Here is a 17268-nt window from a genome sequence, read left to right on the forward strand (position 1 = left end):
TGCCTGAGGTGGGGAAGACAGGCCAAGGGAAACTGTGGGGAAGAGGGAAATCATGGAGGACGGTGAGTTCGCTTGAGTTCGAGATGCCGACAGCAGAACTGTCTAGAAAGGAGACAGCGCTGAAAATAGACAGCTTTCTCTACTGGGGTGTTAAACTTTTCCTTATTGCTTTGTAAGGGCTCTTTATATATATTTACATATAGATCTGTCATATGCAATGCAAATATTTTTGTCAGTTTATCAATCACTCAATTCACAGAGGGCTGTGAATTTCCCCGATTTCCGCCTTGGGCATCGGGCTTCGAGAAATTTCCCCCAACCCCACATCAAAGGAGTCATCGAAAATTTCTCCTCGTGTTTTTATGGTTTCGTTTTTTACACATAAGGATTTAAAACATCTAGACTTAATTCTGCTGGGGCTCAGCTCTCTCTTACCTTCTTCATAGCCAATTGCTCTGGTACCACTTATCGAAAACTCCATCCTTTGCTAACTTATTTAAACTCGCGCAGTTTTTACAGACAGCTTCTTCTAAAATATTTTCCCCTTAATTTCAAAACCTTCACTAATATACAGAGCTACCAGCAGGAAAAAAGAAAAAAACAATCAACCACAGGCCTACACACAGAATCGACCACTTGACGTAAGTGGTGCTTTTTCCACGATCAATGACAAATTCTGGATTTCTAACGACGCTTGGGCTTCCCACAGAAAAAAATGGGAGTGTCCAGTGACCTTTCTATTCGGTAAATCCTAGAAATTGTACTGCTGTCTTAATGGTAGAAAAAAGTGTAGAAGCGCATCCAAGTGGGAACAGGCCAACTTTGAAAAGATAAATGAAAAGGTACAAATGTACGCTATTCAATAAAATTTCGCGAATCTGCTACTTTTGCACTCCAGGCTACGTTGAGAACATCCAAACACTATAGGATTAAAAAAATTTTTTTCCCTTCCGACTACTTTAGGTTTACCTTTAGGGAAATGAGGGGGCGCACGTGCGGTCATCTGGGGGTTAATTCTCACTGATGCCGAGTGCCCCGAGTCTTTGCTTGCTCATCAGGGCATTAAATCTGAAAGCTCAGGAGAGCAATGCAGCCGGGCTACAAGAGTAAGGCTACAAAGTTCTGCATTAAAAATTCATATTGCAGGCTCGCCTCGGAACTCGGCTCTGGCTGAAAGGAGAGCTGGCGGGGAAATATGAGACACCCCACTGTCTTTCTGGCAATTGGAGACATTCCTCAACAAACAGCACCTCAGGAAGGGAATGAAAGGCCAAACAAGCCGTGAAGGAAATCAATGAGTTCAATTATCTAGCTTGCTCTCGCTTTCCTATAGGAAACTTTTCATTCTTAAGGCTGGTTCCAAAAAGTTGTTTTTTTTTTTTTTTTTTTAAACGATATCCCAGAATAAGAGCCCCAGACATCCTTGCTGGTGCCCAGATGTTTGGCACCTCTCTTAATGTGTTTTACAACAGCCCAGAGAGCCCCAAATTCTCCAAGCCACACGGGGTGAGACCTCTCCTGGAGTCTGAGACTTGCCTTGACGTGCGGCCAGAGGGGACCACACGTGGGACACCCTGCTCGCGTGGCAGGACCTGGGCCTGCACACATGTGGCATGCAGACTCCAGCAGTGTTACTCAGTGGTTAGGAACCTCCAGAGGTTAGGGCATTAACAGCTCTGCAATGGTAGGCGCTTGGAGCTTTCTGCTCCCCGCATTAGCAGCACCCAAGTGGTAAATGGTCATGATTTCTAATTCTGAGCCCTTAGGACGAAGACTCCCACAGCTGCAGCGCGCTGACGTTGAAGAGGCCCGGCGGCACAGATATCCCGAATTTCACAAGGTCAACATGGGAGAGGGTAAGGGGTGGCCGGAGCCCCGTTCACTGAGGGTTCGAGTGTGGATACTACGCGAGGCGCTTTATGGGGGCATTCCTTCATTTCGCTGTTGAGGACGCTAAGGCCTGAGGACAGAAACTGGGTGCTCTGCCCAAGGTTGCTCCTCTTACTGAGTCAGGAATCAAGCCTTGTAGTGGCCCTGCTCACACTGTCCCCCATGTCCTGGGCTAGTGCCTTCCATGGAGGCCGCTCCACAAGCAGGATGTGCAGGCCCTGCTGGCGGGATCGGGAGATTCAGCTTCTGGGAAGCAACTGGGGGATCAAGTTAAGAGGCCAAATAGGGGGCAGGCTCTTCAATGATGCCCGCTGCCATCCAGTCCAGTCCCATCCTTTTACTAACGAGGACACGGCTACTGCTAAGGGAGGGGACTTTGTGAGGCCCCACCGGTGACAGAACTGGGGCTGGACCCAGGGTCTCCTGACTCTAGGCCTAGCACCGCCCACCATCGCCTGACCAGAGGAGGCTGTGATGTCTATCACCGTCACAAAACAGTAGTCTGGTAGGGAGGCCAGAGCTGCTGGGGCCCTTGGAACATTCTGGGGGTCCAGACTCTCCCAGTCTGATGATGCCATAGGGAAGCCAGCTAAAAACGCCACAGCCACTGCCGGAATAGAGGCACAGAAAGCCAGCAAGTAGGAAGCTTTCTAGTTTTAACCTGCGAGGCAATGACAGCAGTGTAGAGTCAGGCTCCTGAACGACAGGGAAGCTAATGAGTGACCATCCCACAGCACGCCTATTTGATGGAATACTGGGCAGCACGCAGTAGGTTTCTAAAGGATAAGTTAATGACATGAAAGAACTATTTACATGTCAAGTAAAAAACAAAAACAAACAAAACCAAGCAAACAAACCAAACCAACAGCCTAGAAATGAAAACTTCACATCCATCTGATGCCATCTATAAAAGACAACAGAAATAAAAGCACCGTCTAGAAGAGACTGGAAGGAATATGCCAGAATGTTAACAATGGTTATCTCTGCGTCGTGAGATAATGAGTGATGACCTATTTTCTAAAACTGTTTAGAATTTTCTAAATTTGGTATAATACACATGGAGGACTTCTGTAATTAAAAATACTAAGCATCATATAAAAGGAATTGATCTTCATTGATTTGGGGGATATGCCATGGGAAGGACAGTCTCACTTCTGCCAGCCCTCCTGCTTCTCTTCCAAAGGGCCCTGGACCGGTCAGTGCACATTCGATCACATTCTCCTCTGCCACCTGGGAAGCGCAGGAGGTGCGCCACATCATGGTGACCGGTGTGGCCCCAGGCCTCAGCAGTAGCAAGGGACTCCTGTGGTGAGCTAGAAACGCATGGATCTTGGAGGAATTTCTCTGGGGGAGGGAGGTGGTGTGCAGGTTCCAGGCAGGGGCTCCATAAGCCTTCCTTCCTAAAGCACTTCAAAGGTTCAGATGGCTCCCGCTTTCCTTTTAGAAGTCATCAGCTTCCTTCGGTTGTCCTTCTGGAGGGTAAACAATGTCACCAGTCAAGGTCCAGGCCGTGCACTACTGAGACCTCATCCACCTGTTGTCAAGGCAAAGGCTCACACTGATTTATGAGGTCAACCGAAGTCTCGCCCTCCGTGATGTACCCACGACCGTGCGGACATGCACATGGTATACAGACAGGATGAGCCCTCCTCAGAGGCAGTTCAGCTGATGTTTGTCAACACCGTACGGGTTGCAGGAACACTCCGGTACTTGCTCCATCCCCAGTCCTGGATGTAGGCAGCAAGGGATATGATGCCCATCCTACAGGTCGTTAGATGCACCGGGATGGCTGTTTTCTCCATCGGTCTCCTTATGTTTCCTTGAGCTTCAAACTGTGAGCTCCGCAAGTTTTAACTTTATAGCGAAATCAGGGAAACCTCAAGGGTCTCTAAAAACACACAAATTTTATAAAAGCGTGCCAATCCCCAGTGACAGTCGAGGAATAATGCTTTTCTCTACAATACCCTCTCCAAGGATGCTGGAAGAAGAGGATTACTCTCTCTATCCATAAGCATGTTTGTACACCCCACCCAGCATCGCCATAGGCACACGTGTACATGGGTGTTTCAGGGTTCAGAGCGGAGTATGCGAGCCTGTGCGCGGATCGCATCTGCAACCTCCCCGCCTCTTTCATTCTGCAGTCCCCGCGCTTGACACAATGCCTGACATTTTAACACAGGCCTTTAGTGAGCGTAGCTCAAAGTGGGAGGCGTAGACATTGCTGGTTCTTGCTGATGCCGGGTAATGTCCAGACACACCTGGAGTCCACGGAACAGGTGAAGGACCCTTGGCACTCAGAGGAAATTGTACGTGGACTTGAAAAGATGAAGCCACCCCTTTCTTCCCGCACAGTGCCCTGGGCTGGGAAGAGTCCAGATCAGTGCCCTGGGCTGTACCACTTGCTAAGAGACGCTGTTGTTGCTACAGAGGCCAAGGAAAGCCCTTCGGGGCTCACCCAGGCATCGCATTTTAGGGTGTGAAATGAAATGCTTGTACAGGGATGGAAAATCCTGGGAATTCTACAAAATGCACAGTTGTACCCTTCGGGAGATAAAGCTACAGAGGGGGAAAGAAGAAAAGCCCCCAAAACGTCCTCGGTTGGTCCCTGCAAGCATGATCTGGTTGCCTCTAAGGCTGAAGGGACAGTAGGTTCTTTATTCAAGCCCATCCCCTCGAAACCATAAAAGTGGCTGCCTCTCTATTTTTAGGGAAATTAATCTAACCAGGATAATTACAGCAACTCGTACTGGAAATTGATGACTCATCAAAAAGACAGGAAATAGCAAATGTTCCATTCTTAAAGGTACAGCCGAGAGACTCCATTCCAGGAGACCAAAGCCAGTGTTTTCAAGTTCAACCAGGAGATGCGCATCCGTCCAATAGGATTATCAAAATAGGTATGTGATTCTCGGGCCCCGTTGCCTGGGCTCTACCGAGCCCCGTTCCCTAAGTCTTTCACATGCAAGTGTAAAAAAATAAATAAATACAGGAGCAACCAGTCTGCAAGGGCTAACGGGGGGGGGGGGGATGCGGGAAGAGCGAAGGCTTGAGAGTCTTCACGGAAACCTCTTATTACCTGGTTGGCCCTCACACAGGTGACACTTCTCTCTTTAAGGAGGCAGCATCAGAATGGGACTTTACGGGCCACCACGGCCGGATGTGACAGGCGCTGGATTTTGGGGCCATGCCAGAAACCTCTGTGAACTCGTCCCCAGCGATCCGTATGCGTGGAAGGTGTCTACCCCACCTCCGTTCACCTGCTTACGGTCTGCACGTCCCACCTGGGCATCGTGTCTCCAGCTGCTGGTTTCCTCACGTTGTCGGATTGCCTTTCAGGGCCTGCACGCCCCATTGCTGGGCATTCCCTACCTCCACGATGCGGGGTACATACAGGCTCCCCTCAACTATTTCCACAAAGCTCTAAGCCAGGCTCACTTGGGAAAGATGGCTGTCTCAGAGCGCACCGCATTTTGTGAGAAAGTACTGGTTCCATACACGCTCTAAAGAAAATACTCTAAAATTAACCCAAGTGAAGTTCTCATAAATGTCCTTTTTGTAATATACGATGTAAGTCACTATATATACAATGTAGTGCTTTTTAAGAAGTACACAGGAAAAAGACTAGAACGCGAGTAACCTTAAGAAATATGAATTTTTCTGGCAGGAAAGGCTTGGGAGGTGCAAATTCTCCTACGACTACCATTAGCTATAAAACACAGAACATTTCAGTGCAATTCCATATTTTTTTATCGGAGGCTCAGAGACACAGGCCACAAGCGAAGAGGAATGGAATAAGCGGACTGTATGTGTTATAGCTGAAGCTCTTTTTGCCACCAGGATTCTGGGGACAGAGCAAAGAGGGGGCCGCAGACAGGAGCAGAAATGGGAATTCCTGCACTTTCGCCCAGGATGCTAGTCTGGGAGGGCAACACTCCCCTCCTGCGGTATGCGGTGCCGACGCAGCCGCGAGCCCAGGCGAACAGCTGCGGAAGGCGAGGGCCAGGCCTCTCTCTCCGGGGCCAGATGCCGCGTGCCCAAAAGAAGCCTGTCCACCTCCAAGGGCATCCTGGGGACTGTTTAACTATTAAAATCCACACCACTCTGCTTGGCTAGACTCTCCAGGTTAAAGTCATTCGGGGTGCTAACTCTCCATTGGTTAACACAAGTGGGAAGATGGGGACACAGGGTGACCCTCTGAGAAAGGAGGTACCTTTTTGATGAAAAAAAAAAGAAAAAGAAGAAGAAAAGGCGGGGGAAAAAAAGCAGAGAACTAATTCATTTATTTAACCCAGAAACAGTTATAATCTGCAACCCTGCAATCCTCTTACACAACTGTTTTGGCAAGCCCCACTATGTTCCAACAAATATTAAACTGTGCTTGCCATTTGTCTAAGGAATCTTGCATTAATAAACATGAAGAAGAACACTTTTACCTCCCACTCTCAATGACGGGACAAAACAAAGACCAGCTGTATTCATCAATGGGTCCTTGTTCTGCACATAAAGGCTAATTACATTTTACTTCAAGCCTACACATGGAAAACTTTACTGCTGCCATCCCCGACAAGTCAGCCTGCGCTGTCCCAGCTGACGCGGGGTGGTGACTGCTCACAATACATCGGGCTCTCGGGACAGCCCTGGTGCCTTCGACCTGCGGCCTGCTTTCCCAAATGGGGGTGACACTGCCCCGTGACAGAGAGGTGAGGGCAATGTGGGCTCTTGGAATCCCATGGGAGATGCTGCAATTCAAGTCCATCTTCCCCGAGGTCTGCTCATTTCAGAAACGCACACCAGGCCCCACTGCGAGCTTGTCGGGTGGAGCTTGTGTTTGCTGATCACGGAAGAGGGAACGGGTTATTAGGGACCGTGCTAGGGGCTGTCCGCATGCCCTCCCTGACTTTGCACAACCCCCGCTGTGCGCATCCGTCGTCGGGGAAGGCAAGTGGGAATGGTGGTCAGTGAACGCCCACAAGGCCACACGGAAGAGTCGTGGACCCTTCCCCCGAGCCACTTGTGGGTCAGCCTTCTCCAAAGCTCACGCTACACTGTGCCACCCCATCCCCTTCTTGCGTTTTCTGTCGATGAGGATTTAAGAATTCCCTACTCTCCGAGAGAGAAAAGAAACGGTTTAGGAATGTTTTAAGGCCATTTGTGAAAAGGTTTGCCCCTGGTGGGCTCATATTCGTATGTATTAACGAGAAGACGTCTAGTCTAATAAGATACACGTAGGGTGGGCCTGAGGCAGATGGCAGAGTGACAAACCTTTCCCATAAAATAAAAGGAGAGAGGGATGTGAGGGAGAGTCTCCAGATACATGCAGTCTCCCAGACTGACGGACTCCCTGCAAAGCTACAAGAAAGTAGTGACTACTGACTCAGTCCATTCTCCACATTTTTTGTGGATTACTTACTCTGGGAAGCATGTACAGTAAGGGTTTGGCCCTAGGCTGCCTTTTGTTAGCAGTCAGTCCGTTTCAGACTTGGGAAATGCCCGACCCCTGTGGGGTCCTGAGTCTGCCACCCTCCCCCCACCCGGCCCCACATACACTGCGCCCACCTTGCCCCATCCCCACGTTCGGCACATCTGGCTGGCCCCCCTGTGTTCTCACATACTGTACTCCTTTGCCTCCAGCAGCCCCTCACCTGAACTTATCTTTCAACCGCAAACCACATGTCACCCCCTTTAGGAAGGCTTCCCTGATTACCCTTTCCTTTTGCTCCAGCTGGGTGCGCCTCCCCTGGAGGCTGTCCACTGGCTGCTGCTGAGTTTGGCCGCGGGAGTCCTGGCAGCGGGAAGAAGGGAGGGTAAGGTCAGGGGTTGCTCTTCGTCCCAAAGGCCACAGGTCCTCGCAAGCCTTGGTGTGGTACAGCCCCGCCAGTCCTGGTTCAAGCTGCCACATTCCCTCTGTGCTTTCCCTGCTGCCTGCCCCTAAGCTGGAGTATGCCGTCATGTGGACCCCCTGACAGCACGGAGGTTGTGCTAGCTAACGTCACAGCAGTGATCACCCTGGATTCCACTGGATTGTCTCCCTGAGCCTTCCATCTCCGGATTTCCAGAGCCCAGCAAAGGGCTAGGCTCAGAGGAGTCCTCTAGGAATGTCTACTGTGCTGGTGAGCGAATCTATTACATCCGAATCGTGTCCCTCATGAGTTAGGCTTGTTTTCCCCACGAATGCACACATGGGCCACACCGAAGCAATCCCCTGCTCTGATCCCAGGAGGTGATGCACCCTGAGCGCCCACGGCCCCGAAAGCAGTCTGTGGCAATACCCACAGTCCCGAAGCAGAACATTCTGTTAGAATAAGCAACTCTCATACTTTTTGATTCTATTTTCCACTTAACTGGAGTTTAGTGAACATGAGCAAGTAATGCATGGATTTTCATTTATTTGGATTTTAGGGAGAAAAAATCTTTTTGGCCTTAAGACATGCTGATACGATGAGAAACCATCCAGAAAAATTTCTGAGCCCACACCAGTAACCACTGTTGCTCATCAGATGTCAGTAGGGTCGGAGTCTAGGAGAGGTCTAGGGCCTCTGGGGCTTCCCTGGGTGACCTTGCTGGTTCAGGGGACCCAAGATTTAATGTTCTTACCTGTAACATGACAGAGCCGGCTGCCTAGGAACAGCCCAGGAGTCAATGCATCTATAGACGGTAACTAGAAAAATACTTAAGACTGAAAATCATCCCTGTCATCTTAAGGGAGCAGGATCACCTGGCAGCAGGGCCCTGACAGGTGACTGAGCTGTCATTCCCCAGCGTGAGCCTGGCCTCTAGCAAGGTCAGAGAGGGTAGGGACAGAGGATGGGAGACCCTGACTCTCTGGGCTGTCTCCCAGTCAGTCCCCGGCCACCACATTCCCCACCCAGCGGGGATGGAAACCTGTGAGCGGGGAACATTTACGCCCTTTCTAGATGGCTCTTCTCTGCTCAGTCGCTTCCCCAACACCTAAAACAAACCAATTAAATGGACACAAATTTTCTACGTGGCTCCTTTAGAAGCCCAATAAGGAAATGATGAGTCTAAACCAGGGACCAGTACTTAACTGTCATGTGACAAGTGGCATTACCTGTTGTCATTTCTGAATGGTTTCAGTAGATGCTCTGTCATCAGGCTGTTTCTTTTCCTCAAGTAGATGCACGTCTGAGGCTAAAAGCACCTCCCCAGCATGCCCCGGGAGGACATGGCAGGAGATGCCGGCTTCTGGAAGCCGAGCCTTTTATAACACTCTCAGAGCAGTGGCTTTCAAAATAATTTTTCATTGAGACCCACCGGAAGAACGGCATTTTACATTGCGACCCAATAACTATACATTTATATTTTTAGATTTATACACATAATGAACACAAAAGTGTCACAAAACAATATCTGACTTTACTATGTGCCATGAGCCACGATACTGTCTACTCCATTCTGTTATTTTGTTTTCTATTGTATTTTATTGTTCAACCAGCCAGTCGCTACTCACTACACTGACTGCGCCCCTGTGACACCCAGTTTGAGAAACACTGGCTTAGAGGGGCTTAGACACGGATTGCACAACTTTTGAAGTGAGTAACAAAGCAAGCTTTGGTTAATTATAGCAACACAAGATGTATCTATGTCTTCTAGAAAGAGGTGTGGTTTAAAAAAATAAAATAATGAACACTAGAGAAAAAAAAAAACCAAAGGGAATTTACCAAGAAAGACAACGACTATTCGTCTTAGTAAAGTCCAGGCAGAAATAATAGAAAAATAAAGGTGGCGGGTCGGCAGAAGAGGGGGGGCCAGACAAGGACACCAAGGAGTATGAGGGTGACAGCAGTTGGTATGGTTTCTGCTGAGCTTCCATCTGAGGGGTGAGTGGCGGGGCGAGTGCCATCCCATCGATGCTGGTGCCCCGGGCCAGAGGAGTTAATACCAGAGCCTCCACGTTTCAGAGGACAATCTCAACAGTTAAACACCTCAGAGCCAGCTCCTTCTACCCCACCTGAAGATACACTTCAGCACGCTGAGACAAGAAGGTAGAATGACCTGGCAACTTCCACCGGGATTCGATATGCCAACAGGTCAGCCAGAGTCGCTGAGACCGAGGAGGGTATTTTCGTCTTTGCGCCGAAGTTCTGTGCTCATGATCAAAATTGGCTCCGCCCGCCAGGCCTGGCTAGCTCTCAAGGTCTCTAGCTACTCAACGATGCAGAGCAAAGGTCAAGAGCCCACCGAGGTGGGCCCTGGGAGCAACAGGCCCAGCAGCAACGTCAAAGGCCAAGGGTGAGTGTGATGGGACAGAGGGATGCCCGGCGTAGAGCGGGAGCCCTGGAGGAGGTGGTGCTCTTCAGAGCCCCCCCCCCCCGCCGCGCACTGAAGCCCATGCAGGCTCTATGGGGGCACAGCAGGAGCCCCTCCTCACTGGTGCAGAGCAGCCTGGGGGGCATGGGCTTCTGCCGGAGACCGGGGGAGCCTCCCAGGACAGGAGGAGGTGGCTCAACCTCTCATCTGGCGGTTCTGCCTGTCTGGACTTCAGCAGAGGAGACTGGGGCTAGGGACAATCTCTGCTGCTTTTCCCTCTCTCTTGATTTCTGTCAATACTGTTCGTTCCTTCCTTCCGGGTGTTCTGCATGGAGGATGGGCTAGCAACGGGTGTACCTGTGCTGCCCCAGATCACTGATTTCCTTCTGACAAGAGCCTTGCGTGACATGCCCGCCGTAACACGCGTGCTCCCTATGTGTATGTGTCCGCACACGGACGCCTAGTGTTCTAAGGTGTGACGTGAGTAAATACTTCTGTGTGGGAGCCAAGGACGCAGACACAGGAAGAGGTGATGTGATTTGCACAGACCCAGCTCCCCGAAACATCCCAAGAGTCACCTCTTCTATAAGATGCCCTGTCTCCAAACTTTCTTAGAAAAAGGCACATGGTGATGAGGCTTCACAATAATTAAGGACACAAGTTCCAGTGTTCTAGGGCCACCAGAGCTTACTGTCACATCGTGGGTATTAGACTGACACAAGCAGCGCACGGGGATGACAGTTTTCCTCACAGCAGCTCTGAGGCTGAGCGCCTCCTGAATCCCGTCCCGCTTTGTGAAAGCCAACAGACAGGAGGGCAAGGCAGGGAGACTCTTCTCTGGATTAGCAAAATCGGGGGATACCTGACCGAAAGCATGCAGATGGAGGGAGCCGGGCAGAGACTTACTTGGCAGTAATTTCTTCATCATATTTGGTTTTCAGGTCAAATAATTCTGTTCGAGTTTTTTCCAGGGCTGAAAAGCAGAGGACATAAAACCTTAATATAAGATACCGGTCATTCACATTAAATTAAAAAGGAAAAAGTAGGGGGGGCCTGGTTGGCTCAGTTGGTTAAGCATTTGACTCTTGATTTCGGCTCAGATCATGATCTCAGGGTCGTGAGATTTGAGCCCCGTGTCGGGCTCTGCGCTGAGCATGGAGCCTGCTTGAGATCCTCTCTCTTCCCCTGTCCCTCCCCCATCTTTAAAAAAAAAAAAAAAAGGAAAAAGGAAAAAGTGTACAAGCAATATATTCACATCCAAGGAGTCAAAGATGACAAAAATACACAGAATGGGGCCAAAAATCCCCTTTCATTTCCACCTCATCTTATCCATGCACCTCCTTGGAGATAACTCTTGTTACTGGTTCAGTGTGCAGATTTCCTGCTTTTATACATATTTGATTACTTAAAAAATAGTTCCATACATTAACTGTGCGTATATATATATTTTTGTTTTGTTTTGTTTTTTTCTTGGCCTCGCACAGATAGGATGATACACATATATTCTGAGACTTGCTCTTTTCCTTTAGCAGAACAGCCTGGAAAGCGCTCCATGTCAGGACACAGGCAGTAACAATTAGCTCTTGCACGAAGCTTGCCAAATGCTGGGCACCTGAGGACCCACAGAAGCCAAGGTCCGGGGGTAAGGAGCTGAGACGCTCCAGACAGACAAACGCCACCTAGCTGGCTCCCCTGACAGGCCAACTTACATCCCCATCAGTACTAGGAGTGGGACTATTTTCCTATACTCTCACCAACACCGGATATTATCAATTAAAAAAATTCTTTTGACAGTCTGGCAGGCAAAACAATCTTTCCCTGATTTAATTAGCATCCTCTTGCCTGTTACGAATTGTTAATGTTTTTTCATGTGTGTAGTGGCCATGTGCATCTCCTCTGCAGACTGCCTGTTTGTGTCTCTAGCCCCTCATTCTACTGGACTGTTTATCTCTTTTTACTGATCTCTTAGTGATTTTTAGGCGGTTTCTAGAGTTTGGGGGTCTTATTCATGCGTTTGGAACTGTGCTGTGATTATGTTCTCATACTCTGTCCTTCTGATGGCTTCCCCCCCACGTTTGAATTAAGTATATGACGCAGTTTCCCTTTCAGGGAAAAAAAAAAGGAGAAAGAAGAAGAAAAAAGCATAAAGAAATGACAAAAACTGTAGCACAACCTTTTTGGGCGTCTTAAATTGTAAAGGTCTGCTATTACTATGCTTAACTTCATTTAGGGTAGAAATAAGTGTTGTGGTTTTTTTTTCCCCCCATTATTGTTCCAAATGAAATGTCAGTTCTTGACAGCTTGGCGATTTAGATGTGTTTGTTGGAAAAGAGCAGAAAGAAAGGATGGCATGTGGAAGGGATGGAAAAGGAATTCAGATCCTCCCTCCTCGACGTTAACAACTCAGTGTGGGCGATAATGAAGTCAAGGTGGGGGAGGCTGGGGGGCTCTGAGGAGCGTGGGCTCCTTCACTCCTCCAGGGTGCCCGGTACGGGGAGGGGGGAGGGTGTGGTGGTGGGGGATCAGGGGGGCGGCCCAAAGCCCCCCCACTTTGGTCTTCCCCGAATGGGCTTGACTAGGATGAAGACCATCACACCTGTCTGCAGACTTTGAACTTTGTGCTCCGCTTCCTCCAGCTTTGAGGTGGTGGACATGTGTGTCTCCTGCAGCTTTCTGAAAAGGAAGAGAATAAAGCCAACTGGTCATCTTGTTTCCCAATGTGAACGTCTCGTGCGCTTTGGAGCTCGGCGGCCAATCATCTTTGCAGCAACCCACACATCTGGCAACAGGCACACAATTTGGCTACCGCTGGTGGCGCCCTGAGCACCATGTGCCCGCTCCCCGATCTTTAACACCCCGAGACTCTTGTACCCACGTGTGACACTATGTGAGGCGCGCATCCTGAGGGACCTGATGTGTGCTAATGGATGCAGCCGGTTATCTTAAATGTAACTTGTTCCTCACATGCCAGATATTAAAAACAAAAAACAAAAAAACAAAAAACCATCATCACGCACTCATTGTTTTCTGAAGTTACCCAAGAAGAATGACACATTTACATTTTGCTGACACAATGAGGAATTTGTTGGCATAAAGGATGTGCTAATAGATGTGACAGGTGGCTCCAGGTCTGGTATAATGGGATGTAAATGTGACTGTAATACCTAATGGGCGATGCTCAACGTGTGAACCCAGTGTCCCCAGATTCACATTTCCCCTGATCTTCAAATGAATTCCCTGGTCAATAAATAGCATTCCTCCCTCCTCATCTGCAGAAAATTTCTAAAAATAAGTTCATTATTTTTACATCATATGAACAGAACACATGCTCTCAGACTAAAAAACTTGGGAGTACAGAAAAGTAGAAATTACACTGTTTAAAAAAAAAAAATCACCCAAATTTCCATCCCCTAAGGAGAAGGACTGCTCACGTTTTCACATATTCCAATTATAAAACTATTACAGGTTCCGAGTTAAAAAAAACAAACAAACCCACCAGCACAACTATTCTATAAACTCACATGTAATATATGAGAGTGTAATATACACTCCTTGACCCTTTTAGTGTGAAAGGGATCCTAGCACACACACGCTGGCCTGCTTTTTCACTTCGTTCCTTACTTTGGAAGCGTTCTATACCAGTATACACAGCTCCTCCCCATTCTTATTAAATAATTAACGTAACCAGCCTCTGTGGACACTTAGATTGTTTATCGCCTCTTTCCACTAAACAATTCTGCAGTGATCATTATGCAGACATTGTTGCATTATTCTGACAGTGAATCTGTTGGATGAAGTTCTAGCAGAGGAATTAGAACGGTCAAAGAGTACGTGCAATTTTTTGTTACTGTTGTTCTGATAGATATTGAGAAACTTCCCAACAACAACAAAAACCTCACTAATTTAAACTCTTGCCAACAATATGCGAGTGTTTGTTTTCCTGTGCCAACACTGGATAAAATTAAACTGAATTTTCCTGCTGAGTAAAGCTGAGCATTTGTTTCACTTTGTACGAACTGTCTGCGTATCTCCTTCGTCCACTTATAGCACTCATTTTTTTCCCTATTAATTTGTAAGGACCCTTATGCGGTGGGAAAATGTCTTCCTAGTTTTTTGATGCTTTTACAATGTTTATTGTTATTTATTTTTAAACGATCAGTTTTCAATTATGATTAGAAATACCTACTCTAAAATTATTAAAAACAAAATACTTGCCTAAGTTTTCTTCCAGTATGTACACGATTGAATTATTAATGTTGAAACCCTAGATCCCTTTCAATTTCTTGGTGTAAAGAACGAGATGAAAAAAAAATCTAGCTTTATCCTTCATCCCAAGTGGTCAGTCTGATATTTGCATCTTTAAATATAATTAATTCTTTTACCTAGTTTGGAAAGCCAATTTAATAATATCAAATTCCCAGATGAATTTACTTCCACAATTTTCGAATGCATGACTGCTCTGTGCAGCTGTAATCACATGGTATGTAATTCTGTATCATGCATTTTTCACTCCCTGTCATGCTGGATATATCGCTGGTCTCATTTCAAATTCTACACTGCTATTATTTTAATGGCTGTGTAATGTTCCAGTTGGGGATGGCCCAGCTTTATCTACGCATTTCTCTCTGGCCGGGCATTTTGACTGCTTTTATCCCATCCCTTCACCCTAATATCAGTAACATGGTGAGAAACTACTTTTGGGCATACAGTGGTCTCCCAGGAGGCACGCTGGGGCTGGGTCAAGAGTCTGCTCAGCTTTCAGAGCCCTGACTCTATGGGGCTCCCTTCTTTCCTGGGGGGCAGCACCTGGCCCTGCTCTCCCAGGCCGCATGGGACTGGCCTTGGTCCTGCAGCGAGGACTCTGGGAGGCTACATGTGACCACCAGGGGAGGCCAGAGCTGGAGTGGTGGGCTGGGCTCTGGTCCCACCTCTGGGTGGCTAGCCGGCAGAGCATGGGCAGGTCCCAAATCTGAAGCCCGGTTTCTCTATCTGTAACAGATTTTATTGGTATCAGGGGCTTGATATACGGAGCGTGGTGAGGTACAGAAAAGAGGCCAAAAAAACAAAAAAATCCAAAAAACAAAAAAACCAAGATTTGTATGTGATGTTAAATATCCACATTCATTTCAGAAGGTGGCATCGACCAACATGCATCCAGGGCATCCCCAGAGAGGGCACATGGCCATGCCCTGTCACCTCAGCTCACGTCAGCACATGCCAAGCATACATGCTTTGTGCTCAACCCCTGGATCCACTCTGGTCCCCTTGACCACCCGATGCCATCCCCCCACGGGTAAAGACCGATGCACGGCACTCAAGGTAATCTCTCAGGTGACAGAGTAAGGGACGCCTTTATTTTTCAAACAAAATTTTGCTGAGAGCCCCGCAGAGCGTGGTTTACAACCCGGGCTGGCCTCGTGCGGCCCCCAACAGACACTCACCTCTCCTTTTCTGCAAAATCATTTTGTAACTTTTGTTCCTTTTCGAGAGCTATAGTCTCTGCTTGGTTCTTCAGAGTCTGTTCATATTCTCGGATTTTTTCTTTAAGTGCTTTTATCGTAACCTCTGCAGAAAGGGAAACACGGGCGTGAGAGGCCTAGCACGATTCCACGCGGCTTTTGTAACCTGGTAGGATTGCTGTGTTTTAAACTTGAGCTCCTCAACCCTGACACAAAATCAATGGTTACGAGTCCCTTCGGAGACCTTTTACTCCCTAAATGTTAAATTGAACTTTAAACATTTAGGCTGCGGAAGATCAATGGATTGTGCTGGGAAGAAGAGCTATGGTTTCTTCAATACAACTTAAAAAAAAAGTGTGTGTGTTTGTGTGTGTGGGGGAAATCAGTGGTCACACAGAATATCATCTTATTGATAAGCTTTAAATTGGTCCTCTACTGAGAGAAGATGAATCGTATTTTTGTGCGGTTTAAGTACTTTCGCACAAAGAAAACAGTTCATAATTGTGTGCGTGTTTTGGAAGAAGGGATCTTGGCCAAAGTCAGGTGAGTCTACAGACGTCCCCGGCCCTGGGCTGTGGTTCCCTGGTTTCACAAACGATGGAGTGCACAGTGTGCTAAGTGGACACGGTGCACATCTCCTCTCCTGCAAGGGACACACCCTGGAGCTTGGGTGCCAAACACCCACCACCCAGGATGGAGTCCAAAGGATGGGGGCTGTGTGCACAGAGCAGGTGGTACAGGGCCTGGGGGAGACACATCTGAGGGAGAGTGAGTGCCAGGGGTGTGGGCAGAAGTGCTGGGTGATGGAGGAGTCTTGTGGGGCTCAGTGCTCAGGACAGGGCCCCATGGGGGATAGGGTCCCACCAGCACCAAGTGCATGTTTTAGAGCCCTCACTTTAATGACCCCAAATGGGAATGCCAAAGCAGATAGAATGAGCAGGGCAGGGTCCTGACTCAGACCCGCGGGTGGCTCGAGGGCAGGACTATTCCTCCTGCTCCCTACCATAGACACCCCCACATCACCCTCTGTGCTGGACATTCCCTGGCAGGGCACTGCGGTCGCAGCTCCAGGGACAGTAGAGCTCTTGGGGAGCCGACCTGCTGTGCGTGGATCCGTCTCGTAAAAGGCCCGGCCGAGAAAGGGCCAAGGCACGAATGAACGGAGGAGGCGAGGCAGGTTGACCGGGGCTTGTGACAATGCGGCTGAGGCTCACGGGACAACAGTGGCTGCCAGGTCTTCGCCCGAGTACGAGCCTGCACTGGGGCCCTCGGTCCTTCAGGCCGTAACCCGCTTCCACTTTTACTCCCCCAACTGCACAGATGTGCTGGGCAGTTAGTACCTGCATGGCTTAGTGGATAAAAGCTAAAGGCTCTTTCGTTAAGAGAAGAAACTGGCCCTTTTCATTAAGTGGAACCCAAAGGGTTCTCCTTAGAGGGAGAGAGAGGAAATTAAAACCAATGACCCTGTCAGGGAATCTGAAAGGAGAAAGGGGGTCTTTCTGCTTTTGGGGCTCGCTGTTTGGGGCCTGAAAGAAATGCTCTGTGGGCCTCATGGCTAGTGATGCACGTCACTGTCGAGCAACAGTGATAGGGCCAAAGTTGTCCACTTCCCAAGTGGATGCCATGACAGGTCAACTCTGAAAACACATGC

The 17268-nt window shown here is 48.5% G+C and overlaps 1 protein-coding gene across 6 annotated transcripts in view; it reads right to left on the reverse strand.

Moving 5' to 3' along the window:
• CUX1 (cut like homeobox 1) overlaps window positions 1–17268 on the reverse strand; it is a 350704-nt gene that overhangs the window by 121053 nt on the left and 212383 nt on the right. For all 6 annotated transcript variants that reach the window (XM_028110256.2, XM_028110255.2, XM_028110254.2 and 3 more), the window contains exons 6-8: window positions 15600–15723; window positions 12755–12831; window positions 11065–11131 (exon numbers count right to left, since the gene is read on the reverse strand). In XM_028110256.2, the coding sequence (XP_027966057.1) occupies window positions 11065–11131; window positions 12755–12831; window positions 15600–15723 (268 nt within the window). The remainder of the gene's footprint in view (window positions 1–11064; window positions 11132–12754; window positions 12832–15599; window positions 15724–17268) is intronic.

Source organism: Eumetopias jubatus, unplaced genomic scaffold (genome assembly GCF_037043125.1).
Source record: "Eumetopias jubatus isolate StellerSeaLion01/CBP00866 unplaced genomic scaffold, mEumJub1_p1.0 scaffold_12, whole genome shotgun sequence".
NCBI classification, from domain to species: domain Eukaryota; kingdom Metazoa; phylum Chordata; class Mammalia; order Carnivora; family Otariidae; genus Eumetopias; species Eumetopias jubatus.